Below are 27,473 nucleotides of genomic sequence, written 5' to 3' on the forward strand. Positions count from 1 at the left end.
AATGTCGCGAAAATACGAAATATACATTATGAAATTTGTTATCTCATGCGCGGAGATTTCTGCGCGAAATTTAAAAATGAAACTTGAACAATGATTATCTGCGCTAATAATGACTTTAGGGCAGTTAAATTAAGGGCACTAGAGTTCTCAGAGTGCAGTTTATTAGTCTGAACCGAGTCACTCTTTCTCTGTGGTGTTCCCTTAAGCTCATGTTCTACAAATGAGTCAAAAATATGCCGCTCTGCGACCACCCCCCCCCCCCCCCGCCCTTCTTCATTCCTGTAAAAATCGTGTACATTCGTGTTCGAACAGACGCATTGTTGTGTAGACTGCATTTGATTTTTTTTGTTCTGTTCTTCCGGCGTATTTGTTTTTCGCGCTGTTTTTGCAGTCATAAAGTTAGTGGGTGCATGTGTATTTAGGTTAAACGAGATTCCCCGTATGCGTTGCCAACGCGACGACCCTGATAGAAGTCGACCCTGGGCGGGGTGGGGCCCCGCGGTCTGGCCGGCGCGATCTAAATGCGGACGCGACCGTCGCAACCAGCGAGAACGGACGATGCCAGCCAGGTCTGGACCCTGCATGGGGGCGCGCTGTTTTTGCGAGGCCCCGGTGACAACGGGGCTTGGGCGGTGGTGCGGGACGCTGATAGAGACGAAGGGAAAAGGGGGAAGAGAATGCTCTGTAGCGGGGTGGGCCTAAAAGGGCAGGAGGGGGGAGGGGAACACATGAAAAAGGGGGAGGGGAGTGTTTCATACGTCAGACGAGAGGACACCGAGAGGGGGGGGTTAATTCTGGAGAGAGGGTGAGGAAGAGTTTGACGAGGCGACGCCGTTAGTCCGAACCCCGAGCGGGGAGGGTGGTGTTTGCACTCCAGGGAGTTGCGATGGACAGTGGAGATTAAAAAGGGGACGCCCTGACGGCGGTTTCGCGCCTTATTCGGGTCGCGCGGGTCTGAGATTCTCACGAATCGCTCTGACAGTTCATTCCCGACACAAATATTGTACGTTGCAGTCAGCTTCAGATCAAGCGAATGTCTGTCGATTGCAACTACTCCATGAAAAACGGAAGAGAGGAACGTCTGTGACAAGTTTCAGGATGATTAGAAAGGTTTTTGACTAGGCTAGGTGGGGAAGATCCATAGTAGCTCACGGCGCTCTCAGAGACACGGGGCAAAGAAGGCACACGCGAAGACGAGTGATGGCTAAGCGGGTATAGTCATAGGCGTCACGTGAGACGGTCTAACTGCTTCTGCGATATACGGTGTGCATGTATACAGGTGTATCCCCGCTTACATACTTTTTTTTTCGCATTCTTTGCGACCTCGCGCCGTCAACCTCACACGTCTTGTAGCACGAGACAGCGCAGTCACCCATGGCCAATGGGTCCACGCCATGGAGACTCGGAATATTTAAAAATCAGATTCACACTCTCACGTCCCGAGCAGGCGCCGGACCCCTATATAGTCCAGCAGCATATCTTATTTGCCCTAGAGAAGTTGCTCGAGAGTTATTCCTTTTAACAGTGTCTGTATGTACTACTTTGCGCGATAACTGGAGTTGATGGTGAGCGACGAGGGAGCCGGACCCCAGGTAACAAGGAAGCCGACTTTGTGTGCCGACCTCGCCCCTCTATGGCGCTTAAGTCTGATCCCCCCCCCCACACACACACACACTTCAATTGAAGTGCCCCACTTTCCTTGTATGTATAGGTGGACAAAAATGGAGGAGGTGGGGGGGGGTCACTCAAGACGTATTTTGAGCGTATAGGTTTCACTCGTACTCGAGCGCGGCAAAATTTACCTCAACCGGACTCAGGCTCAGTAACATTTTTCTCAGAAGAACTTTCGCAGGCTCGTTGTTCGATCTTAATTCCAAGTGAAGCAGAGAGAATCGACTCATGAGGTCGGCAAGAACTGTGGAGCTGACTCAGACTCAATCATGAAATATAATTCGCGCTTAGGGCTCAGTCGGTCTGGGACGGACCACAATTTCCCGGGGCCGGACTCGCTATAGGACTCATGCACACTAACGAAAATTTTGTTCAAGCATACTCACTCGCACTCAATCTCACCGAAATATTAACCGGACTCACACACACCCGTGCCTCGACCTGAGTCGACTGATGAGGGAGTTCGCCGACCTATGCTGATTGACTGAGTTTGTCCCTCTATGTTTGTCGATAACTACGTGCCTCGCTCCTCCAGTTCTACGTCGTGTATGTCATGACTCATGAGGATGGCGTATGTTACGTACGTGGCGTCGCGAAATCCGGGCTCTAAAGGTGCTCAGCGCTCGGTCGGGGCCAAAGGCCCGCCGAGCTCCAAGCTCTAGCTCCCCCCCCCCTCCCTTCTTACACGCACACACCACCACTGCCACTTCCCCTCTTACAGCACCGATGAAGCCACAGCCGCAGCGAATGTCAGGAGGAGCGGCATCGAGCAATATAACATAAGGAACCGCCGGCACGGTCTCTGCTCTCTAAACGGGACGGGACATGCGATCCAAGGGCACGCCGCGGCTCGCCCCCCCCCCCCTCAGACCGCGGCCGGCAGCCGGGTCCGTGGGCCGTTCTCAAAGAAGAAAGAAAGAAAACAAGAAGAAAGCAATTGAAGAAGGGGAGCGGCTGGTGGTGGTAGGAGGAGGGTGGATGTGAGGTGACTTCGCCGTTCCGACGGCGGCGGGTCTCTGCTGGACGGGCCAAATGTGGTCGTCGTCGTGGCCTGCCGCTTTCGTGGCGGGGCCAGAGGTATTTTTGGGGTAAGGTGCTGCCGACGACGTCGACCGACCGACAGGGCCTAGCCGGCCGAGGCATGGCCGTCTCCCCACCATGGTCGCACACTGCGCCCTGTGTGTTGGGCGCGGTGGAGCAAGGCGAAGAACTGCTGCGTCGTTGCGGCGTCCAAGGAAGTCGCCCCCTTGTTCGTGGGCCTCAGAAAGATAGTCAGTTGCACATGGCGCCACGGCGTAAGCTGAGGGGTCGTAGCACCGTGGGATCCGACCTCGAATGCGAAAAGATGCGGAGGAGGTCAACAGAGCAGTAAAGAAAGGAAGCTTTAACGAAAGACGGATTCTGGCGCTAGCTTTACTTGTGGCTCCCACTGACCTTAGCCGCTCTTTCAACCTGGTCGATAAGTCTTCGCTGGTGGTTCAGGTCAGAGATTAATAATAATAATAATAATAATAATAATAATAATAATAGGTTTTAACGTCCCATACTGACGATATGATTATGAGGGGCGTCGTATTGGAGATCTCCGGAATTTCGATCATTTGGAGGCTTTTTTATTGTGCACCTAGGCCAACTGGACGGGCTTCAAGCATTTTTGTCGCCTCCATTCACTGGAAATGCAGCCGCCGCGGCCGGGATTTGAACCCGCGACCTTCGAACCGGACGTCGAGCACCATACTCACTAGACCGCCGTGGCGGGTCAGAAAAGAGCTGTAGAGTCGCCCCCCCCCCCCCTCGTCCTGTGTGTGGGCGCCATGTGTGTGTCTGTTCGGGGGGGGGGGGGGGAACGGGGTTTTGTGAGAAATCTCAGGGAATAGCCGCCTATGCTGTGCGTGTGGAGGGGGGGGGGGGTGACTTCATGCATTAAAGAGGTTATAACCGGTGAATATGTATACAAAACGAGTATAGCTGGAGTTTCGCCTCAGAGGTCACCCGATGAGATCCTTATGGTCAGAACGCAGTGAAACGGACAGCTAGTACCAAGAGGAGAGCCCATCACACCCCCAACCCCCCACCCTGTGCATAAACCTATGTGAACTAGTACTTCTTACATACATCGAATGCGAAAATACCGGGGCACACTTATGTGCATGCTAAAGAGTCTGAAGTGGCGGGGGGAAAAAATCCGTCTTGCTGTTTCCCACCAACGGCGTTCCTAATGATCCTACCGTATTTTCTGCATATGAGAGCCCCAAAATTCAGTTTTGGTTTCCTTTGTATTCGCGCACGTCATTCCTTTATCTTGACGATTGTCCCTCAGTCGCCCTTAGCGCGGATATTCACGCAGACGCTTGAGAACCTCGCGTTACTCAAAAGTTATTCACCGAGCCTTCGGTCCCACGTACAGAACGTTGTTGTTGCTGACACATCACCGCCCATTGTTTCTTGGGCCTTTAACCTCCCACACGTCCGGCAGTCGTTACAACGCCACTAAACCGGTTAACCGACCCAGCAGATAGGTGCGCGCCGGGAGGTGACCCCCGCTTTCATTAGACTCATCAGGATGCCATAGTGTCTGTGAGATGCAGCTGTTCGGAAGACACAAAGAGAGTGAGAAAGAGAAGTCCCAACACTACGAAAATAATCTGTGCTCGTTGATTGGGCCGCTCGTGTTTGCGTGGGCGTGGCTTATAGTTCGGCGCACGCGAATATCCTCGACTGTGGAAGACCGCAGCGTCCACGTGCTTGTGACGTATACAGATTCCGAGTGTGCTGCTCGTGAAGGGATGCGAGGCAAGACGACTTGTGGATGACAAGATGTCTAGCCTCACCCACCCTTAACGATGACGTCAATCAGAGTGATCCTCCAATCAGATTTCTCGCTTTCCCCGAGGCGTACGGCTCGTCGAAGTTAACGAATTTTCCTTCTTCATTGTCAGCGTGTGGAGAGGACTCCGTGTGTACGCCTTGCCGTTTACACTTTCTTCTCTCGTTGTTTCTTTTGTTTTTCTTTATTTTTTTTGCCCGAGACGTATCAGCAATTGTGGTTTCTAGTGCCTGAGAAACGAACGTATGCCGGGGTGTTTCTTCTATTAGAATCTCGTGTGACGCGGTTTGCGAACGAAATCGCTGAACTAGCGTGTGTGTGTGTGTGTGTGTGTGTGTGTGTGTGTGTGTGTGTGTGTTGTGTTTGTGTGTGTGTGTGTGTGTGTGTGTGTGTGTGTGCGCGTGTGTGTGTGTGTGTGTGTGTGTGTGCGTGTGTGTGTTGTGTTTGTGTGTGTGTGTTCAGAGAGAAATGTACCCCGAAAGGTTGAGATCGTACGTGGATGAATCTGCCCATCCATACAAGTAACAAATTTCGGTATTGTCCTCTATGAGACAAACTCCTCCTACTGATTTCTCAAAATCGTTCGTCGTTTTTTTTTTCTTTCTCCTTTTTTAAGCTATAGCGCTGACCTTTCATGCTCTGTCGAAACATATCTGACCTTTCTGGCCGCTGCATATACTTGGAGTGAGGCTATATATATACGACGTCTACAAGTGGATATGTAAACAAAAATAAACAAAACAAAGAATATCGTCTTTTTTGTTTATTGGGGAATACGAGGTATATTTTTCTGCGATATGATATATTTTTTTTTCAGTTTGCACATTTGATATTTGCACATCCATGTCTCCCTTGTAAATCTTCAATGTCTTCGCGTTGCTCTAAGACTATATATATATATATATATATATATATAAAGTATACGCAAGTATGATTTCGTGAGAGTCAGCGATGGCGCCATTACTCCTTGCCGTATTTCTCGCACCGCATCAAACTATCTGCGTAGCCCCAAAGTACTCAGTGTTTTCAAAATCTGTTTCTGCATTCGTTGACCTCCCTTTCAATATATTTTTATTATTGTAATAGACGCTCGAGAAGATATTCGCGTTGCGCAACCGCATGTCCAGTCGTTTATGTCTCTATAAACCACGAGTAGAGAGAGAGAGAAAAAAAATGCAAGGAAAGCCAGGGAGGCAAACCAGACGCACATCCGGATTGCTACGTACCCTGCACTGGGGAAGGGATGAAGGGGAGAAAAGAGGTTGTAAAGGGTAGCTTAAATGGACGTGGTCTCTAGTTAACTTCCCCACATTTCTTATATATTTTTTTCTCTGTGTATAAACCAGAGGTCGGCAGGCTTTTGAGGTGTAGAATCGAGTTGCATGAAGTCTGCATGGCGGGGGCCACACAGGAAATATAAGGAAATGAGGGGGGGGGGAGGGTACAACCGCCCAGAGAAAAAAAAATCGGCGAATCAACAAAAATGACGCACAAAACTGAATTGGAAATCATGTTTATTTTCATACGCAGTGAACAACGTCGCAAGTTACCTAAGTATGTTTGAAGAAGAAAAAAAAAAACTGTTTGAAAGCGACTTTTGGTTATGAATATTGGCCAATTCGCAGATTTCTACTTCAAGGTTTTTCACCGACAGAGGCAGGAAGTCATGGAGGCGTTCGTGGCCTAGTCGGGTGGTCTTCATTGGCTAGTTTTCAATTTTCTTGTGATGTCGTCCCGGGGGCTACATAATGTTGCGGACTGCATGCGGCTCGCGCTCCGCAGATGGCTGACCAGTACCGACAGACCGTTGTTATGCATAGCCGTTAAATTTGTACCATGTATAGTCTCTTTACAATCGACCAATACCGGGGTAGACGGGATCTATCCATCATAATCTCGTCCAACCAAGATCGAATTTTATATTCCTGATTGGCTCATTTACCCAAGCTTCGCCAGCTATCCAATCACTGTTCAGACACTTGATCATGACCTTGCTTAATCGCGATCAGCAGTATCCTACACCGCGAGACAAATGTAGAAGAAAAAAAAGCCTTTCGCATGTTCGCCGTCTCAGGCAAAAGCGTGAGGGACAGTGTGGTATTTTATTTTCAATGCTTGGCTTTCGCTTGACTTGGCGCTTTGCTTGACACCAGTATAGATGCGATAGAAGCGACATACTACGTTAAACCAGTAGTGGGCCACAACTCAACGTCAGCGTCCCACCACTCGTTGAACACTCGTTGAAGGCAACGCTTCTCCTTCATTCAATAAATGAGAAAAATAAAGACAAAATATCAATTAAGCGTTCCCGAACAATACCCAATTACGCAACATTCATTCATGCGATGCACCCACCACTCTGCGATGCATTGACTCGAGTTCCACCACTGGAAAATGCGGGAGGCTTTTTTTATATAAATTCATTACCGTTTCTTGTACTTTGAACTTTGAAGTTTATTATGAATAAACAACATACAGTAAAGAAAAACATGTTAGCAACATCTGGATCCTTAGCAGAATGCTAGTATGGATCCATGCAATTATAACATACATTAATTAGAAGCAGGAGAAAGAGTTCTATAATGAACGACATTTTAGTTTAAGATGCAGATTGTTTTGATAAACATATCACTTATACACAGATACCGAACACATTGAAGAGGAAAAATCCAACTTATACACTACACTTTGAACACGTTTTTGGTTGGCATACTTAACGTAATACATCTATTATTTCTGTACATCAGGTAATAGCATTCCTGGTCAGCATACAAAACATTAGTTTAAAATCGTGTCACTTTTCATCATTTCACGAAACTTCTCAGTAGTCTTATAGAGCTCTTTGTAATCACGTTTGAGCATTAATGTGAAAGCATTATGTTGTTTCACTTCCACTGGTAGGTTATTCCACAATGACGTTCCAACACTATAAAGTCGTCTTTTGCCATAAACATTTTTAACCAGTGGTTTTAGGAAGTGGTTTTCTAATTCCGTGCGCCTTCTACAATAATCCGGCGCGAATTTCCCATCCTTCTCTTGCCGTGGAGCCATGCGGCCGGACGAAGCGCCCCTTCTTCACTATCCTAGCGGCAGCTTCGGGGCGCGGCTTGTCTGGTTGTCGTCCCTGGCCATTGTTTGAAAGTGGCCTTCCAGGCCTGGTTGTCGACGCGGGGGCCTGTCGTCATCGCGTTATGCCACGCGGGAGGAAGAAGAAGTAGAAGAAGAAGCGGGCGGCTTCGTAGATTCACCCCCTTCCTCCCTCCATGCTTGTACAACGTAAACACGCTGCTCTCGACACGCCATTGATTCCTTGCCTGTCGTCATCTCCCACCTCTCTCTCTCTCCTCTCTCTCTCTCTAGGCTGTCCGACGACATGACAGCGACCGCGTTCGCGGAAAGAGTCTGCACCCCGTACAGGCCGTGGCCTAATTGCGTGCAGTACACACAAAGGTCCAAGTAATTTAACTGAACGTGACTCTATCAAGGCGAAAGACTTACATGCAAATCAAACGGGAAGTTTGACCGTCCGCGGCGCCGGGGATAGACGAGTGATGCTAAAAAACGTCGTCACGCGATGACGTCGCCATATGACATCACGGAATGCAAATACTTGTGACGTCATTACGACGTCACAAATTCCGGCGGGGCGTCATGCGACGTAACTCACTGATGCACCATGTGACGTAACGCTCACTTGGTGCTCGTGAAGCCGCAGCTCGTGTTCCCTGCTCTCTTTCTTACACATCGACTTAACAGGAAAGGAAGCTGGCTGTCGCCTTCCAGTCGTCTTAAATGGATGCGCAAGGGACACTGTGAATGTTTAAAACGTTAAGGGACAATTGGCAGCCACTTGTATCAAGAAGCCAGAAATGCAGTCCATATTTCTCAAAAAAGGAAATTTATAGTTGAAGAAAAAAAAATTGTTTTGGTCCAGAGATCGAATACGGGAGGGACCTACAATCCCTGGTAACGGTTACTACATCGACCGGCTCGAGTATGCGTTGGGTGCCGGGTTCGATCCCCTGACCAGCACAATTTTTTTCGATAGAAAATTTTCCTTTCTGAGAAATCTGTACAAATTTACCCCGTAGTTTCGTGCTACATTCGGGTGGATATCAATCATCCTTTTCATTACTATCCCACCACCTTGCGGGAAACCTCGTAACTCATTTCCCTACGCTCAAAGCTGTACGGATCTCGGAAGCTCAACCTGGAACGGGCAGCGTGAAATAAAATCTCGGGCGATTCATTAACTTACGACCTGCAGGTTTTGTCCGTAAAGTAATGTCTATAATGAGACTGGGTCCGGCAAAATGAAACATATCGGTGCTATCGGTACATCTTATAGAAATTAATAAATAGTTTCTTTCGACACACCGCTTCCAACGCGATTTACACGCAGCGGACACTCCCTTTAAGTCATCAACCTTAGTCTGTGATGCAGGCAGACTTCGCGTTCCCAAAGCTCGAAGACAAGCCATATGGGCCATCGTTTCGAGGGTGTTCCTATCATCCGATTGTTCGTCAGATAGCCTCTCGAAGAGGTCATAGCAGCTGACTCCCAAGGAGCCTTTGCAGCATGTTAATCGCTTTGGGTCAATTCACCAATAAAGTAAGAGAAACATTAACCGTCAGTTTAATCAATCAACATTACTTTAATGATTTCATTGAAAGGGCACTTGGTGGAGCAGATCTCAACTACGCTATTGTTTCTACGTGGCCTCCAAGATTAGCTTCGTCAGTGCGACGATACACAAAGTTAGCCTAACCCTAATGAAGACCAGCGAAAAATGTTAATGAATCTGGAGGTTGCAGGTTTGGCACTCTCCAGCGGGAAGTTGTCTTTTCGTCCACACTGCTTTCTTCACATCTGTGACACATTTATTGCGAGATAATTTAAGCAGTATTACTGACGTTTACTAATACCTTCCATGACTTCATTTGTCTGCTTGTCTTAATTAAAAAGGAGCCCTCGAAATTTTTTTGTTCATTAAAAGCTAACCTAAAGAATAAACCAGGTAACACGAACGCCGAGGTTCGAAACAGGGGTAAGCTGAGCTAGGTGGTATGGGTGCATAGTGACGCACAGTGCTCTTCTCTTTCTACCCCTCTTTCTTGTCCCTGTTTCCCTACCCCAAGTGCTGGGTAGCGAACCGGATGTCAATATCTGGTTAACCTGCCGGCCTTCCTTTCTATCTCTCTCTCACAGTGCGAAATTAAAATGAGAGACAAAGAGAATGACATGGCACGAGTTTTCACTGTCGACTGAAACATCTATTGCGCGATACCATGCTTAAATAAGACGAGCCGCTCACCGCGTGCACATGAGGGCCAGGTTAGTAGAAGGCGCAGAACCAACCCTGCGATGCCTATAGATTTGTTACTTTGATAGTTTTTGTTTATTCGTTATAGTGTTGTTATTTTGTGGAGTTTTTAACCCAACCATCGTGTGCGACCCTCCCTTTAGTCTCATTAATAACAGTGAATATGTTTAGCAAATCGTTGTGTAAAGAATTACAAACCTATCATCATAAATGAGTATGTGCTACAAAAGTTGTGTAAGTCCCAACAACTCAACACTGGTACACTAAAAATGAAGGAGGCAACATTTAGTCCATCAAACGATGGCAGAGCGATTGGATGGAGCCGAAGACACCAAGTTGACGTGCAACGAAAAAATACTAGGAAACGGGAAGGGCAACGGTGGCGGAAAGAGCGTCCCGAAGTGGTGGAAGGCCCTACACGGCCGTAGATCTGTGAGAACGGCGAACGCCTGGTCTTAGCGTTGGTTTGCGTCTCAATAACTTGGACCTCCGTGTCGTGCACGTCACTGTCTGGGGCCTAACTCGAACCTGTCTACACTGACAATGAACGTAAAGATAATCAAGCATACCTAGCTAATGTCTCGCAACGACCTCGAAGCGACATGTAGAAACAACCTGCATCACATGGCAAGGGCCAAAAAATATATAAGCATGGTTGCATCTCTTTCTTGCAACATAAAAGCACGGAAACGCTCTTACAAAAATGCCATATATAGCCCTAAATAAAAAAAAAAATCTCATATATGGCTACGTAAGGATTTGGGCATATCAGGCCATATATCGACGCTATATAATTTCTTGTATATGTAAGGGGTCTGTATGTAGCCTTATAGAGCAAACATCGATATAAACACATGAGTATTCAGAATCGTGCAGTTTTGCTGTTTCAAGCCTTGTTCGGCTTAGTGCAACCGTTGCCATTTTTTTTTTTTCGATTTCACTGTTTATCACTGTGAACGGTGACGTCGAGTGCAGCGTACTAACAGGGGAGGACAAGAACAACAAGAGAGAAGGCAGGGAGGTTAACAAGGCACATGTCCGGTTTGCTACCCTACGCTGGGGGAATGGGAAGAGGGTATAAAGTTGAGAGAGAGGGGGAAAGAAAAGAGAGAGAGAAAAAAATTGCCATTCAATGGGCTGACGCGTATGCGGCGGTGGCACTACACAAAAGTTAAAGGTGTTCACATAGGCCTGTAGTCCTTAAAAAAGCACAAGTCGGCTTTGACTGCTTTTTGAGCCGACGAAAGGCGAGGGCGGTGTTCCAGTAGCATCTGCATAGAAAGTGGCCGATCGTCCAGTTGTCGCGATGCGTCCGAAAGCTTCTGTCCTTCAGAGGCAAATCGAGGGCAACGACATATCAGATGGTCGATGTCTTCTTCGGTGCAGCAGACGTCGCATTGCGCATCGTCGGTCAATCCGATGAGGGTTGTATATGCCGTACTACCAGGCTGCTAAGTGAAGTGCTAGGGTGGCCTGCAATTTGTAATTTGTACGTGCTGCACGGATTTTACGACAACTCGACGCTTTCGCGCGTCGAAGGGCCCTCTTCGTCGTCGATGTAAAAGGCGGGCGCGTCTTTTTTCGGCTGCGGTCGCGGCAGCGTTTAAAGCTTGAAAGGGGAACTGCGACGCGCGGCATGGGAGGAGAGGGCGAGGAGTTCGAAGTCTATTGTTCTTCGCAGCGGGGGCGCGTCAACGATGGCTCATCGTGGTCGACCGCCAGACTCGTCGGACGAAGGGTGGCAGGACGCGGCCACGTCGCTGACCGGTGCCCGATGATGTATGGTCCATATTCGGTGAAAGAGAGAGAGAAAAGAGGGGGGGGGGGCAGTGGACTTTGACAGGCGTGCACGTCATCTCGACAGGAGGAAGAAGCAGCTATAAAAAAAAAATTAGTGACGCATGCTTGGTTGAGTTTTTTGAATAAGGTGAAGTCTTACTTTCGCGGAAGCGAGTAGCGGATTACATGCGTCATTATAGGCTAAGACTGTAGTAATGCGTTGCTGGGCTAGTTGGTCTGGGGTTTGACATAAGTATACTAAGTATGTGCGGCGCAAAAAGAAAAAGAGAAGAACGTAGGCAAGAAAATACAGTGCCATTCAATCGTTTATGTTTATTGCCTCCTCCTCTTTTTTTTTTTGGGGGGGGGGGGGTACACATACAGTCAATATGTAACTCTACAGTGTTCTGGCAGTGCAGTTTACCGTACAGTCAGTAATAAAATACGGTAATACGGTAGTGTACAGTAATACCATCATTGTTTACGCGCCGTTTTTTTTATTTAGTCTGACCTGTAGTGATATAAGGTTGGGCATCTAAACACGTTGTGTGTTGCCCAATGACTGACTCGCGCCTTTGAAATGCTTAAAGAAACCTACGTGGCAACCACGAAAGTACGGTGTTATACGCGCTACCGTATACGGTAAAGCGGCGCGGCTAAAGCACGCTACTAACTGCGTAGTTCAGCATAAACCGCCGCTGTAGTGTGTCATAGAATGGTTACGGAGTTCGGCTGTTGACCTGAAAGACGCGGATTTCACCTCACCCATTCCCCTCCAATGCGCAGGGTAGCAAACCGGCTGCCTATAGGCTGGTTAACCTCCCTGCCATTCTTTTCCTCCTATTTTCCTACCTACCTACCTACCTACCTACCTACCTACCCACCTACCTACCCACCTACCTACCTACCTACCTACCTACCTACCTACCTACCTACCTACCTACATACCTACCTACCTACCTATACCTACCTATACCTACCCACCTACCTACCCACCTACCTACCTACCTACCTACCTACCTACCTACCTACCTACCTACCTACCTACCTACCTACCTACCTATACCTACCTATACCTACCTACCTACCTACCTACCTACCTACCTACCTACCTACATACCTACCTACCTACCTATACCTACCTATACCTACCTACCTACCTACCTACCTACCTACCTACCTACCTACCTACCTACCTACCCACCTACCTACCCACCTACCTACCTACCTACCTACCTACCTACCTACCTACCTACCTACCTACCTACCTACCTACCTACCTACCTACCCACATACCTACCTACCTACCTACCTACCTACCTACCTACCTACCTACCTACCTACCTACCTACCTACCCACCTACCTACCAGCCAGCTGCGCAGGTAGCATTTTGATGGAGGTAAAACTCTGGAGATGCTCGTGCTATAAGTTCACGTTAAAAACACACACACCAGATGGTCGGAATCTGCGGAGCCACGGCTGGCCCCATGTGGGGTGGTTTTAGGTGTGTGGTGGTGCTAACAATCAAAAACTCCGGCAAATTCGTGGCCTTTGCCTATATAGGCCGTCCCCGAGGAGGACCGAAGCTCACTCTGTCTCTTCGCCGCCTCACGGGCTTGCTGGGTGGCCCACGGTTGATCATGGTGGTTTTAGCTGCGCAGCGGGGCCGTATACCGTGCCGCAGGTATACATCTGGGGAAGACTGCATTTTCTTCTGTAGTCGCACATTCCCAGGGAATGTGCCTAAGCTATGCATGAGTCCAACCGCACAATTTGCCTGGTATCTATATGAATAGATATCTGGGTATACCCTCCCGAGATGAAGGGCTTGGGGAAGGTCTGGGTCTTTGATTGCCTCTATTCTACCGCTTCGGATCTGTAAAGTTTGGGGCGTGGCGGTGGATTTTTTTTTAAAGTTCACGTTATCACCGTACCGGGCTAATCTATCCCTCTCTCTAGAGCACTCCGCTGGACGTCCACATACCTGAGGAGAGCACATTTCTACGCGGGCGCGGAACGTGAGACCTCGCGCTAAGTCATGAACCTCACCTCCTTGAGTGTAAAACTCTGTGTATTAATAATTACTACAAAGTGGCATCATAAGCGTATAGCACGTGAGAACGAAAAGTCACGATACGCAGCTGACTGTACTGGGCGGCTACTTTCGCTTTCGGCCGTGTACATTCAATGTATACGCGTGTCCTTGCTCCCGTGTATAGGGCCAGCGTAGCGGTATGTGTCCTGTCTTGTCATCCGTTCGCACCCTCTCTTCCTCCTCTTCTGTCCAAATACCCATTGTTCTGACTCCGTCGGCGATGAGTGGCCGCTCGGACAACAGGACCGCTGCTGTTCTTTGTGTGCTTGTATTCTTTCGTTCTCTTCGACAGCGACGCGACAAGTGCGGACGCTTCACTCGTCGCACAATGGGCGCTGACAGGCGACGCCCGGCGTGTTTTTTTTTGTTTTTTTTTCTCTCGAACGGACGACCGACCGCCTGCCCGGAGAGCCGGTGGCGCGTGCGTACACATGTACACAGCGTACCGGTGCCGTAAAGGTCGCAGGTTCGCATCCCGGCCACGTCGTCCGCATTTTCGATGGGGGCTTTCCGGAAATGCTCGAAACCCGTGTACTCAGATTTGGGTGCACGTTAAAGAACGCCAGATGGCCGAAAACTTCGGAGCCCTCAACTATACAGCGTCTCTCATAATCATATCGTGGTTTTGGCGTGCTAATCTCTGTCAATTGTTATTATTATTGAGCCTACCCATGCGTGTGCGGCAGTCTTGACTTGGTGCGAAAGTGTATTCAGCACTCGTGGATTCAAACGTGACGTCAATTTCACGTTGGTATGCGCGATTGTTCGAGATTAGCTCGTCATGCCGCGACTAGAGAGACAGAGAGAGAGAGAAGGAATGTAGGAAAGGTAGGGAGGTTAACTAGACTATGCATCCAGTTTGCTACCCTACACATGGGGAGGGGGAGAGGGGAGTAAAAAAGAGAGAGACCTTGTATTTAAGGATAATGCTGGCTCTGATCTACGCGTTCGAGCTGAAACTACGCCGATATGACACAAAATACGACGTTAGAAACAAACGTATGTGCGGTACTTAGCCCCTAAATAGTCATGTTTCAATCCTCTAGTACTGTAGTGCTTACCAGAGTCAGTGGTGGACCCAGAGTAAAGGGGGAGGGGGGCGGTAAGCGTGATGCTCCCTCTCCCGCCTCTCCCAAGGCCTGCGTCAGCAACTCGACCCCTTTCGATTTTCAGTGCCTGTTGTGAACCTCCCTCATTGATTGTAAGAGAAATGAGTGAAGATCACTGCAGGAACAAAGTAGCAATATATATACCGTGATGATGTTCTAGGGATGATAGTAACTACTAAAAAGAAGAGTCACCTTCCCTCTCTCACTCTTCCGTTTTGCGCCAAACCAACGTCCTTCCCCCAATATGACTGCCTGGATCGACTTCTCACCAGCGTATATTCCAGTTAAACGTTATAAAAAAAAAGCCCATTTTTAATAATGTCCTCGGTAAAACACACACTTCTGACAGAATATGGGTGGCGGGGGGGGGGGGCTAAGGCTGCCTTTTGGAACTGCTGGTGCAAGTGTTGCCGTAAAATTTCTAGCACATCTTATTTCTTGGAACAGAAGTATATATACTCTTGGCTTGTTCGGTCTTCTACACCTCTTGCTCGTCTGTCTTGAGATGTGTGCTGCCTTGTTGGCCGCCCAATCATTCTTCAAGGACGTGCAAGTTTGAAAATGTAGAAAGAAAAGAAAAACAGGAAAGCACAAAATCTCCGTACAGTCAGTTGGAACGTGAAGCCGAAACAAAGCGTAGACAAGCCTGGAAAGAAGCCACTTCTTTTCGGCCGTCTACACATCCGACCTCTTGCGTGCCGGGCGCGCAATATGTCCCTTCCAGAGCTTAGTGTCGGGAATTAACGCAACTCCTTCAGTTTCCAGGAACGCTGGCTGCCTATACGCGCAAAGGCCTATAGCCAATGAAAAATTTCTGCTTCTTTTTTCTTTCCCTCTGTCTTTATTTCCAGCGAAGCTCCCTTCAATTCTTCTTGCGTCTTTGAGCCACCGTAGCACCTGTTTTTTTTATTACATCATTTTAAGGCAAAGTCTCTTTAATCAAAGTTTATTACGACGTCCTTTCAAGGCAGATTTTTAGGTCAAAGTTTATTACGACGTAACTTTAACGCAATAAAATAAGCCGCATCGGCCGTCTGGACCAATAAGTGCCGAGCAGTAGAGGAATTTGATAGGATGGCATGCAGTATAGGACAACTTCCAAAATATTAGAGCATCAACCTTTCGGGCCGAATACATTTCTAAATATACTTACCCTAAGCTTACACCACAGGGCTGATATGCTGTACGTTCTAAAGAGAGTGAGCGTATTCAAGGCTCATATCTGTCTCAGGAAGAAATCGTCATAACCGCGTTTGGTGTGTGCGCTGCCAGCGTGACATAGCCTTTTCAACAGAACGGTTGCAAGTGTCCTACTTGGGGAAAAGGAAACGCAAGTAAACGGGCAGATCATTATTTTCGGGTGGCGCTTGTACACATTGTACGATGTCTCCGATGAATCTGCAGGAACGAGCTGGCGTTGATGGGGCACCCCGTATATAGTGTAAACTAAACATTTCCCATATGATGAAAGGGTTCATTCATATGCGGGGTTTAACGTCCCATAAACACGATATGATCATGAGAGACGCCGTAGTGGAGGGCTCCGGAAATTTCGACCACCTGGTGTCCTTTAACGTGCACCCTAATCTGTGCACACGGGCCTACAGTATTTCCGCCTCAATCGGAAATGCGGCTGCCGCAGCCGGGATTCGATCCCGTGACCTGCGGGTCAGCAGCATATGATGAAAAGGAACGCATGCAAGTTTTCATGTCCCCCTTGTTGTATACGGGGACATAGGCAAGCGTGTTTGCTTCTAATGATAACAGCTTAGAAGGGTTCAGAGGGAATTAATGGATATGAACTATTTCATTTGAAGTGCTGAGCTGTTAAAGCTTTTCGTTGAACCAGATAGTGCGAATAGTAATTATCACCATTGTGAAGTGCCAGGCGCTGCATAATCAGCATCAGTAAGAGCACTAATTATCATCATTATAAACCAGTAGATGCTTCCGCGCGTACTGCTATTAATCGGCTGAAACCGCAGAGGAATAAAAATGCTATAGTCATACATAGTAGGCTCGGTCAAGCTGTCTACTGCAGCTTTTTCTGCAGCTCCCCTGTCAATGTATTTTCTTAGGCAGAAATAAATTATGTTATTATTATTATTATTATTATTATTATTATTATTATTATTATTATTATTATTATTATTATTATTATTATTATTATTATTATTATTATTATTATTATTATTATTATTATTATTAGCAAACATTTAGAATCTCTAGCAAAAGCTTTGCATTACTAGCAAAATTTAGCGAGTCTTAACATTAGCTCCGTTGTTGATTTCAGCCTTGCCGGACCAGCGTGACCTCCGTACTTGTTTTTTTTTGTAATAGTTAAGGAAAAGAGATTTTGAGAAAACTGCCCTTGTGACGTCTTGCTTCATTTAGTGAATCACAAACTTCATAATCCCCGAAAACCACGTGGATGCATTGGCCATGGAAGAGGAAGCAGTGATCGAGGACTTGTCTTTACCGTATATATACATGGTTGTCTCTGACCGCCCCTTCTGTCCCGTGTCTTAGTGGCTTTACACTCTGAATCAGGTGTCGCTTAAAGTGTGGCATAAAGCCAGCAAATTGAGCTTTTATATTGTCTGATATTTTAGATATAACCTGCAATACACCAGGACTTGGTTGAAAGTGTATACCTATAGGCACCTTCTCCTCTCACCCCGTGCATTCTTTCCTGCGTGCTATCATGACATGCAGTGGTCACAATCTCTCTGCTCATCCTTCTCTCTCTCTCTATCTCTTTCTCTCACGCACACACACATACGCACACACACACGCGCGCACACGCACACACACACAGGCACACACAGGCACACACACACACACACAGGCACACACACACACACACACACACACACACACACACACACACACACACACACACACACACACACACACACACACAATGTCTTCATGGCCTCACTGGCCTGACGTAGAGGGTGGCCACCCTATTTTCGGAAGGCGTCGTCAGTCCACGTGTCTCGTCCGTCGTTGTCGTCGTCTGCGATGAAGACGACAGGGCGCGTCGAGGTTTCGGTGTGTTCTTTCGCGTCCTTTGTACGACACACACTCGTATTTGCTATAGCTGGTATGTGCGTGCGTGCCTTTCGCCTAGTCGTGGCATGGGTGTGCTCCCAGTCTCGCTACAAGTGCCATTTTTTTCCTGCTACCCCGCCTCTTTCTGTATGTCGTCCTCGAGCTTCTGTCTGTAGTCAGTTTCGGACTATGAATTTCAGCGAATATCCATTCATAGATCGATAGACCGATGAACTGATCGATCGGTCGATCAATCAATCAGTCAGTCAATCAATCAATCAATCAATCAATCCGTAAATGTCAGCCTTGGTAGCTAGATCAATCAATCGCCTGTATAATCGATCCACTCCTGAGCAGATAGTATACAAAAGCAAATTTTACAAAGCCTAATTTTACAGCAAAGGCTCTTACGAGACCATAACAATGGTGGTTTCTGGCGCTTGTCCGCCGCCGCCAGTGTCCACAAACGCTATCGCGCAAAATAATAGCACTCAGTTGCCACCATAATACTCTGCGTGGGAACTGAGTAATGTGCCACAGACCCACGCGGCTTTTTTTGTTTATTTTTATCGCACAGAGTCATGCTGGTGCTTAGAACTCCTGTATATTTGTTGGCATGCAGATTGGCCATTATTGCTTCTGAATCTGTGCGCGTTTGTGGATGCATGGAAAATTAACTGCACACCTGCCCAGTCTTACCTGTGGCTGCGAGATCGAATCGAGCGGAAGAAACCGCGCCGTGCGGATCGCGCTTGCGCCGTCTGCTAGTTTCAGTGGTTTCGCATATGCGCTTACGTCCACAGAATGCAGCTTATTCTGTTGTTTTAGCACAGTGTATATAATACTGTACCAAAAGAACACGGAGGCACCGCTGGGTACTTTTGCATACGTTCCACTGACCGAATAATATCCGCACAAATGCGAAGACGGTGCTGTCGCATATATATAGTACAGGATGCTCTCGCCGCGAATAGTCACGGCAGTACTTGAGAGCCGTGTGGGTGTATAATCTATCTATCTATCTATCTATCTATCTATCTATCTATCTATCTATCTATCTATCTATCTATCTATCTATCTATCTATCTATCTATCTATCTGTCTGTCTGTCTGTCTGTCTGTCTGTCTGTCTGTCTGTGTCTGTCTGTCTGTCTGTCTGTCTGTCTGTCTGTCTGTCTGTCCGTCCGTCCGTCCGTCCGTCTGTCGTTCTGTCCGTTCATCCATCCGTCTGTCGCTCTGTCCGTTCGTCTGTCTGTCTGTCTGCCTGTCTGCCCGTCCATCCGTCCGTCCGTCCATCCGTCTGTCGTTCTGTCCGTTCATCCATCCGTCTGTCGTTCTGTCCGTTCATCCATCCATCTGTCTGTCTGTCTGTCTGTCTGTCTGTCTGTCTGTCTGTCTGTCTGTCTGTCTGTCTGTCTGTCTGTCTGTCTGTCTGTCTGTCTGTCTGTCTGTCTGTCTGTCTGTATCATTGTAAAGCTTTCAAGCTGTCGAGTATGACGCTTACCTCATAGTCGCAGTACATCCGAACAACCACCAATTGTGTCATTAATAGAACTTATCTGTTGTGGAAAGAGAAGAAGAGGGAGAGATATATTCAAGTGAAGTACATGCACGTCAACCGGAATAGATCTTCGCTTTGCCAATTTACGTGAAGGCCGTAGGACCTCTTCACCGTCTATTTATATATCTGCTTATCCTGCTCTTTGTTTTTGTTTTTCTCCGTTGTGGTTCATTGGATAGTTCTCATACATCCGTAAGTGGACGACATCAAGGCGCCGCTCGTAACACGGTAGAGAACAGGCTGGAAGAGTGAAGGAGGAGGGGTCATCAGCTTTATTATCAATGGGCTGTGTGCATGCGGCCGTAAACCGTGCGTTTTTACGGTATACGTACTCGACGCGAGGAATCCATACGTCACATTGGCCCTCAAGCGGTTGCCGTAAACGTGACGGTAATGGCGGCCATTACGGGCGTGCCGAACCCCTTACCTTTCCCATCTTTCTCACCGTCAGCGTGGTGGATGCGTTTCCGCGCAACGTGGCCTCTCTTGTTACACTTATTTATTTTACTGGATATGCGCCCATAGTTTTGTTTTGTTTCCTCGCACTTGTAAATACCGTTGCTCGTTATTCGTGGATTGAAATAACGTACGTTGGGGCATGTTGGTATTCTATCCTAGCACCTAGCGCACAGCGCAAGACAATGTAGGAGTGTAAGTGGATGAAGACAAGTGGTATCCGGTATATCAACGTAGCATTGCTCATAAACTATAATAGCGCTTTTGTTCGTTGATATTAACCCCATCAATGTATGGTGTTTGGCAGTAGAAACTTTAGTGAATGTATGACGCTTTCCTTGTTGCGTTTGGTTGTTTTCTTGCGGAAGTCGGTGGTCAAAGTCGGCGGTCATGGCTTTTTTTTTTTCACACGGCGTGGTGTATACAATCTTATCAAGCAATCACTCTATTGGTGTAGTTCAATACACGCATAGACTTAGTAGGAAAAGCGAGTGCAGTGACTAGTGGGGGGGGGGGGTAGCGCAAAGTCAGCCCGATACATTGACATAAAAGGGGGGGGGGGGGGGGTAATGCGACAAGCATTTGGCTGGCCGCGTGAGGGCGAATCGATCGTCGATTCGAAGCGCATGAACGCACAGTTTTCAGACGAAGAATGCCGCGCGAAACCGAAATAGATACCTTAATCCTTTCACCACCTTTACTGGATTCCGCAAAACTTTGTTTAGATAAGGATGTTTACGATTTTGAGTACTTGATACTCTGCTATGGTAAGGTGAAGCCGTCCCGCGGGCTAGGGCTCCATAAACCATCTGTGTTTAGAAAAAAGTGTTTGACGATTTAGAGCACTTGGTACTCTACTATGGGAGAGCATAAAGCCGTTCCGATCGGAAGTGTCGGAGGACACCTTGCTAAAACCGAGAGGGGGGGGGTTAGAAAAAGGGGGTAATGATTTAGAGCACAGGGTACACTAAAACCGAGAATCACTCCACGCCAGTGCCAATAAACTATTCACCAACGACGATGCCGTGGGAGGCTGCACTTTCCTGCTCGAAGCCTGAAGAACAGCTCAAGCTGATGGACGTGAAAGTTCACAAGATGACAAAGGCCACAGGGGCCCTTGACGGAGGGCTCTATCTTTGCAATGAGAATTTATTTTCCAGAACAAAGCTTTTAATTAATCCATTCTGAGCTTCTTCCAAAATGTGATGCACGCATTTGGGTAGCGCGGTGAAACCGACGTGTACAGTGGCGGTCGAGACGAGTGCTTCCGCAACGTGGCACTGCCGTTCTCCTTGCAGTCGCCGCGCTTTCTAGCGGTGGCCGCAGCGAAGGTCTCAAGACGGGGAAGGCGGAGTAGGGGTAGAAAGGAGGTTCTTGTTTTTATCACCACGGAGGAACAATGGGGCCCTATTGAATTGAGCGGTTCTTTCCCCGGGTCGACCGCCGTGCCGCGCCTATAGGGTTCCACAACGGCCAGGCTAAACGCAGCGTAAAGACTGAGACCCCCCCCCCCCCCCCCTTTCACTCACCTCTTGGCAGCGAACATGTCTTTCTTTCGGCTTGAGTTGGCTCTTTCTACGGCACTTCTCGACCACTTTCTCCGTGGCCGAAACGGCGAGCGATCGCCAGACGCCCTCCTAATGGCTTGTTTTACGCGTTTCCGATGGGGTTACGTTCCTTCTTCTTTTATTTTCTTCTTGTCTTGTTCTTAGCGCGTCTGTCGTACCGGAATTTACGGCGCTATAGTGACCTGCCCTGGCGGTCTGTCTCTGTAAGCCTCGCTTGCCGAAGCTTGACCTGGCTATTGCTGAGCGCTTTCCTGGAATTGTTTCTACGAGCAGCCGGACCTTACGCGTCCCGTGACAAAAGGATAGTATAAAGGTCCTTTCTTGTTGCTCTTTTTTTGTTTTTTTATCTGACTATTGATTTACGTTCTCGAGACTAGGCGGAGGATACGGCTTGAATGTGGCAGTCGTACCATATAATGAGTGAAAAGCGCTTAATGAGCTTGGCGTGGTCTTTCCAGAGCCACCAACGGCCGTTCATAGATTTCGATGGACAGTTAACAGACAAACGATATTTCTAGTATCAGCGAATTAGTCTGTCGCAATTCCTAAATCACCGCGCTTGCCTCAGTGAGACGCTTGCTAAGCGAGAAAACGTGCGAAAGAGGAAGTGCTGGTGGCGAAGAAACCCCGATATTCGCCAAACGCCATGACGTCATGGATTTCGGCGACGTCTACATTGATGACGTAGCAGAGGATGGCAGAGCGGGCCCGCGACGCCTCTCTTTTCCCCGAATTTTTTTTTTCGCCATGGCATACAGAGTGAAAATTACCATGTTAAGTGGGTGCCCCTCTCCCCCGGAAAATATTTCTGGCTACGCCCCTGGTGTACACACACAAGTCTTCCGCAGTTCCTAAGCTGTGATGATGAAGCATATAGTCCTCTGAGCGGTACATAGATATGACGCACCAAGTTGAAGGAAATTTTGTTGTTGCCGAAACTGCAAAAATATGCTTTGAATTCAGCCATTTGACGCGTACATATTTTGGCGTGGGCTAAAAAAATACTTCTTTTTTATTTTAACCGCTATCGATAAACCGATTCTGGGGAATTTACCTACTCGAGTGCAGTTTATCAATGTAAATTGATTTACTGTTTCAGTTTTATTTCACTTTAATTATCTCTTAAGTTTATCATCCTTTCATATCCTTATCTTTTAAAGGATGGATTGCACTGTTCCAACACAGGACGAAGAAATAGAACTGATGTACATGTCTTCGTCTTTTTGTATCTTGCTTTGAATATGTGCAATCTGGTTTTTAGGATTGATTGATTGATATGTGGGGTTTAACGTCCCAAAACCACTACATGATTATGAGAGACGCCGTAGTGGAGGGCTCCGGAAATTTCGACCACCTGGGGTTCTTTAACGTGCACCCAAATCTGAGCACACGGGCCTACAACATTTCCGCCTCCATCGGAGATGCAGCCGCCGCAGCCGGGATTCGAACCCGCGACCTGCGGGTCAGCAGCCGAGTACCTTAGCCACTAGACCACCGCGGCGGGGCTGGTCTTTAGGATTATGAACATGGTAGCCAAGTGACGAATTTTGTCATGACGCTCATAGTTGCGGATTCCCGAACAGTATATATAGCACTGAGAAAAAGTGGCGCTACGATCGCTGCGGAAAACGAAATTAGGGAGGAGACAAAAAAACAACAACAAAGAAGTGGACCGTACAAGCGCAAACTATCAACTGAAGTTTATTGGAAATACTTGGAAGAATGAAGGTTTCCCGGAAAGATAATGGTCGATTTACGAAAAGGGTGGGCCTCGGCAATCTTGCTCCATGGTTTCCTTCCTAACTCAATTTTTCGCAGCGATTGTAGCGCAATTTTTTTTTTCAGTCATGAAAAACCAACTAGCCCAACACCTCACTTTGCTAACGTATATATATAGTGCTGCTTTGACGTTTGTCCTCAAGTTCTATTACGCCGAATACACGAATATGGACCATCTTACGTCATCAGTAATGGCGAATCGCGGAAACATAGTCAGTGAAGCCTCCGTGAGCTAGTATCTCAAGCTTCTAAAAATAGCAAAAAAATTACTGCTTCAGGCTCTCACGTTGTAATGAGTTCAGGCTATCGGCTTCCGGACGTCCAAATTCCACGAGGAAAGCCGTTGACTCTGGTTGAATTTCATCAAGCCGCAAGAATTAGGAGAGGTTGTTGCTTTTTTTTCCTTTATTAAAACTGCAATAGGTTTTTCGCGTGAAGAACTTCAATTCGTTTATTTGACTTGATGATATACCTCAACAAACTAAAAAGCTAATTAAATCGACTTTCTGCATTACTTTATCAAAAATGCTATTAGCCATCTTAAGATGCATGTGGGTACGGAAGAAGCACTTGTGAAGGCATGGAACTGTTATCGCGTTTCCCCGAGTTTTCTGTGTTTGCGGGCAGGTTTCTTGAAACACTAATGTATGTATGTATGTATGTATGTATGTATGTATGTATGTATGTATGTATGTATGTATGTATGTATGTATGTATGTATGTATGTATGTATGTATGCATATATGTATGTATGTATGTACGTATGCACGCATATATCTATGCATGTATGTATGTATGTATGCACGTATGTATGTATGTATGTATGTATGTATGTATGTATGTATGTATGTATGTATGTATGTATGTATGTATGTATGTATGTATGTATGTATGTATGTATGTATGTATGTATGTATGTATGTATGTACGTACGTATGCACGCATATATGTATGCATGTATGTATGTATGTATGCACGTATGTATGTATGTATGTATGTGTGTATGTATGTATGTATGTATGTATGTATGTATGTATGTATGCATGTATGTATGTATGTACGTATGCACGCATATATGTATGCATGTATGTATGTAAGTATGCACGTATGTATGTATGTATGTATGTATGTATGTATGTATGTATGTATGTATGTATGTATGTATGTATGTATGCACGCATATATGTATGTATGTATGTATGTATGTATGTATGTATGTATGTATGTATGTATGTATGTATGTATGTATGCATATATGTATGTATGTATGTATGTATGTACGTATGCACGCATATATGTATGCATGTATGTATGTATGTATGCACGTATGTATGTATGTATGTATGTATGTATGTATGTATGTATGTATGTATGTATGTATGCACGCATATATGTATGCATGTATGTATGTATGTATGCACGTATGTATGTATGTATGTATGTATGTATGTATGTATGTATGTATGCATATATGTATGTATGTATGTATGTATGTATGTATGTATGTATGTATGTATGTATGTATGTATGTATGTATGCACGCATATATGTATGCATGTATGTATGTATGCACGTATGTATGTATGTATGTATGTATGTATGTATGTATGTATGTATGTATGTATGTATGTATGTTGAGAGAAGAGGGAGAGACGAGCTGCGCGTGAGACTATTTTATGTCTGTAGTTGGTCGAAGATGGACGTGAGTCAGACATCTTGTTGCTCCTGTCGAGACATGCAATTGTATAAAGTTCTCTCTCTCTCACCAAGGATGACAGTCGTCTTCAGTGCAACAGTTAGTCGGGGCGCCTTTGTTTTTGCTTGTCTCTTTATGTGTTGCCGTTTTCTTGTGTGTGCCAGTTTGTTTCATACTGTGTTCGTCATTGTTTTATATTGTTTTGCTTTGTTGTTTTTTATTTTTGTTGCTTGCGCCCTACGTGCAGCAAAGAGCATCAGTGTGCCAGCGGGCAACAAGGAGTGTATACATGCTGAACGGTGTCAGCTGCACGCCCGTTGTTCTTTTATTTGTCTCGTTTATTAATGTCAATGTCCATTTCTGTTTTTTGTTTTCATTCCTTTCACGAGTAGTTCAGCTGTCAGTGGGTCGGAAGAAATAATGGTGGATGGAAAGAGAGAGAGTAAAACATAGAAGACCAAACGAGAGAGAGGGAGAGAGAGACCTGACAGTGGCTGCTAGCGGTTAATAATAGCAGCGTCACCTAGCGGCGGCACGCGACTCGGGTTTTCTGTCCGACGACAAAATGAAGTAGGGAAATTCAAAAGCCCGAGCGGCGAGACAACGATGCGATCGGCGTTCCACTGGAAATCTGGGTCAGCGAGCGGAAACGGGCTGTCGGCGTCTATGTGCGCAGGGCCCGGATAGGGAACAACGAATACACGACGGAAGCCGTGGCCTAAACGAGAAAGTTTAAATAAAGAAACCAGGAGAAAACGCCAGCTTTGGGGCTTGGTAAAAGCCCATAACAACGATAGCTTAGCAATAAAATAAAATAAAGAAAAAGATGGCCCCGGCCATGCTTCGGATGTGCGGCTTTGAAGTCCTGTAGATGGGCAGACAAATGCTGCGCGTAGAACGTCCAACATGCGTAACGGTTATAGAAGATATCTTGACAGCACAACACTAGACACGGGAAAAAAGGAAGCCCGACGAAGTACACGACGTTGAGATTGCGTTATTATTTTATTTAATAATTGTGGTACACATAAATAACGAAACGCTTGGTGAATATCGTTGTTTATAAGTGATTGCAGCTGTTTGAGTAATAATGACTTGTGCCGGTTTGTAGTCACGAATGCCTGTATACGCTGTTACAAAACCAACATTTCATTTATTGCACCTTAGTCTCAGTGATTGAGTTGCCTAACCTTTTTTTTATTTTTGCAGGTAAGTGTGCTCACTCTTGCTTCTTCGGATTACGGACCCCGGCTGACGCAGTCATCGCAGTGCCAAGTAAGATCTTTAGCCAGTATACTAAGGTCGTCATTCGTCACAGAAATATCGTTTGATGACCTGTATTATATTCGCATCTTCTAGGTGGACCATGTTATTACGGACGCCTATCACTCATTGTTGATTCTTTTTACTTTGTCGCGCAGTAATTACTGTGTTTTCGGATTCCCTCCAAATATGTCTATAAACTTAAAACGTGGGTTACCATTAATGGTGGAGTAATAATAATGAACATTTTCCCTAAATCATGTTCCCGCAGTCGGGCCTGTCGAAGGCCAGCTGGAAGATTTAAGCCACTATACGTCTGACAGAAATGTTCTTTTTCGTATTCTTTTTTTCTTGTTTTTTGAGAAGGCGGGGGGAGGCGTTGCTACCGTGAATAGCAGCCTTTCCTTAGACCCTTTTTTGTTGATTTTTTTTGCTTACATATTCTTGAACTTACGTCACTGAATTCGCCATATTAGAGTACCGACATGGTGGGACGCGAAGCTTGCGATGTCACGTTATTACCATCAGTACATCGCATGTACATTGTTTCATTATCCATGCGCAGAGGCCAAGGGGTTTCGTACGACGTGTTTACCACGACGCAGTAGGTTATCGCCGCGTAATCATGCTATCTTTACGTCATCAACGCCGACATGTTGGAGTGACAGCGCGTTAAAGGAGCCCTGTGCAACGCTACTTCAGCACGGTCAGGAAACGCTCCAAAGTCTCGGGGACATCATTTACGGCTTTAAACATAGCCATTTAAGGCTTTTGTCGCGCAAGCTACGCTGGCAGATGCTAAACAGTTTCACGTGACTTATCGAAAGTCGTCTTGCGCATGCATGGTCGAGGAGCAACGACTTTACACGGCGCGCAGCTGGCGCGCCGGAGAAGTCCCGGAAGGTCTTGGAGGGACGTGTCCATATATAGTGAGATGGCGCTTGATTCGCGTGAGCTTGCTTGCGAGTATCCGTCGAACTGTCCCTCCGTCCGTCTCTCCGTCCGTCTCTCCGTTCGTCTCTCCGTTCTTCTATTTGTCCGTCTGTCCGTCCATCTGTCCGTCTGTCCGTCCGTCCCTCCGTCCATCTGTCTGTCTGTCCATCTGTCTGTCTGTCCGTCCGTCTGCCCGCCCGTCTGCCCGCCCGACCGTCTGTCTGTCTGTCTGTCTGTCTGTCTGTCTGTCTGTCTGTCTGTCTGTCTGTCTGTCTGTCTGTCTGTCTGTCTGTCTGTCTGTCTGTCTGTCTGTCTGTCTGTCTGTCTGTCTGTCTGTCTGTCTTTCCTAGCTCACGC

General features: G+C 46.8%; 1 protein-coding gene across 3 annotated transcripts in view; it reads left to right on the forward strand.

Annotated features, from left to right (window-relative positions):
* LOC119168268 (BCL11 transcription factor A) overlaps positions 1–27,473 on the forward strand; it is a 664,540-nt gene that overhangs the window by 206,126 nt on the left and 430,941 nt on the right. For 2 of the 3 annotated variants that reach the window (XM_075867205.1, XM_075867206.1), the window contains one exon: positions 26,130–26,195. The exons of the other annotated variant lie outside the window; for it this stretch is intronic. In XM_075867205.1, the coding sequence (XP_075723320.1) occupies positions 26,130–26,195 (66 nt within the window). The remainder of the gene's footprint in view (positions 1–26,129; positions 26,196–27,473) is intronic. 3 annotated transcript variants of the gene reach the window in all.

Source organism: Rhipicephalus microplus, chromosome 6 (genome assembly GCF_043290135.1).
Source record: "Rhipicephalus microplus isolate Deutch F79 chromosome 6, USDA_Rmic, whole genome shotgun sequence".
Taxonomy (NCBI): domain Eukaryota; kingdom Metazoa; phylum Arthropoda; class Arachnida; order Ixodida; family Ixodidae; genus Rhipicephalus; species Rhipicephalus microplus.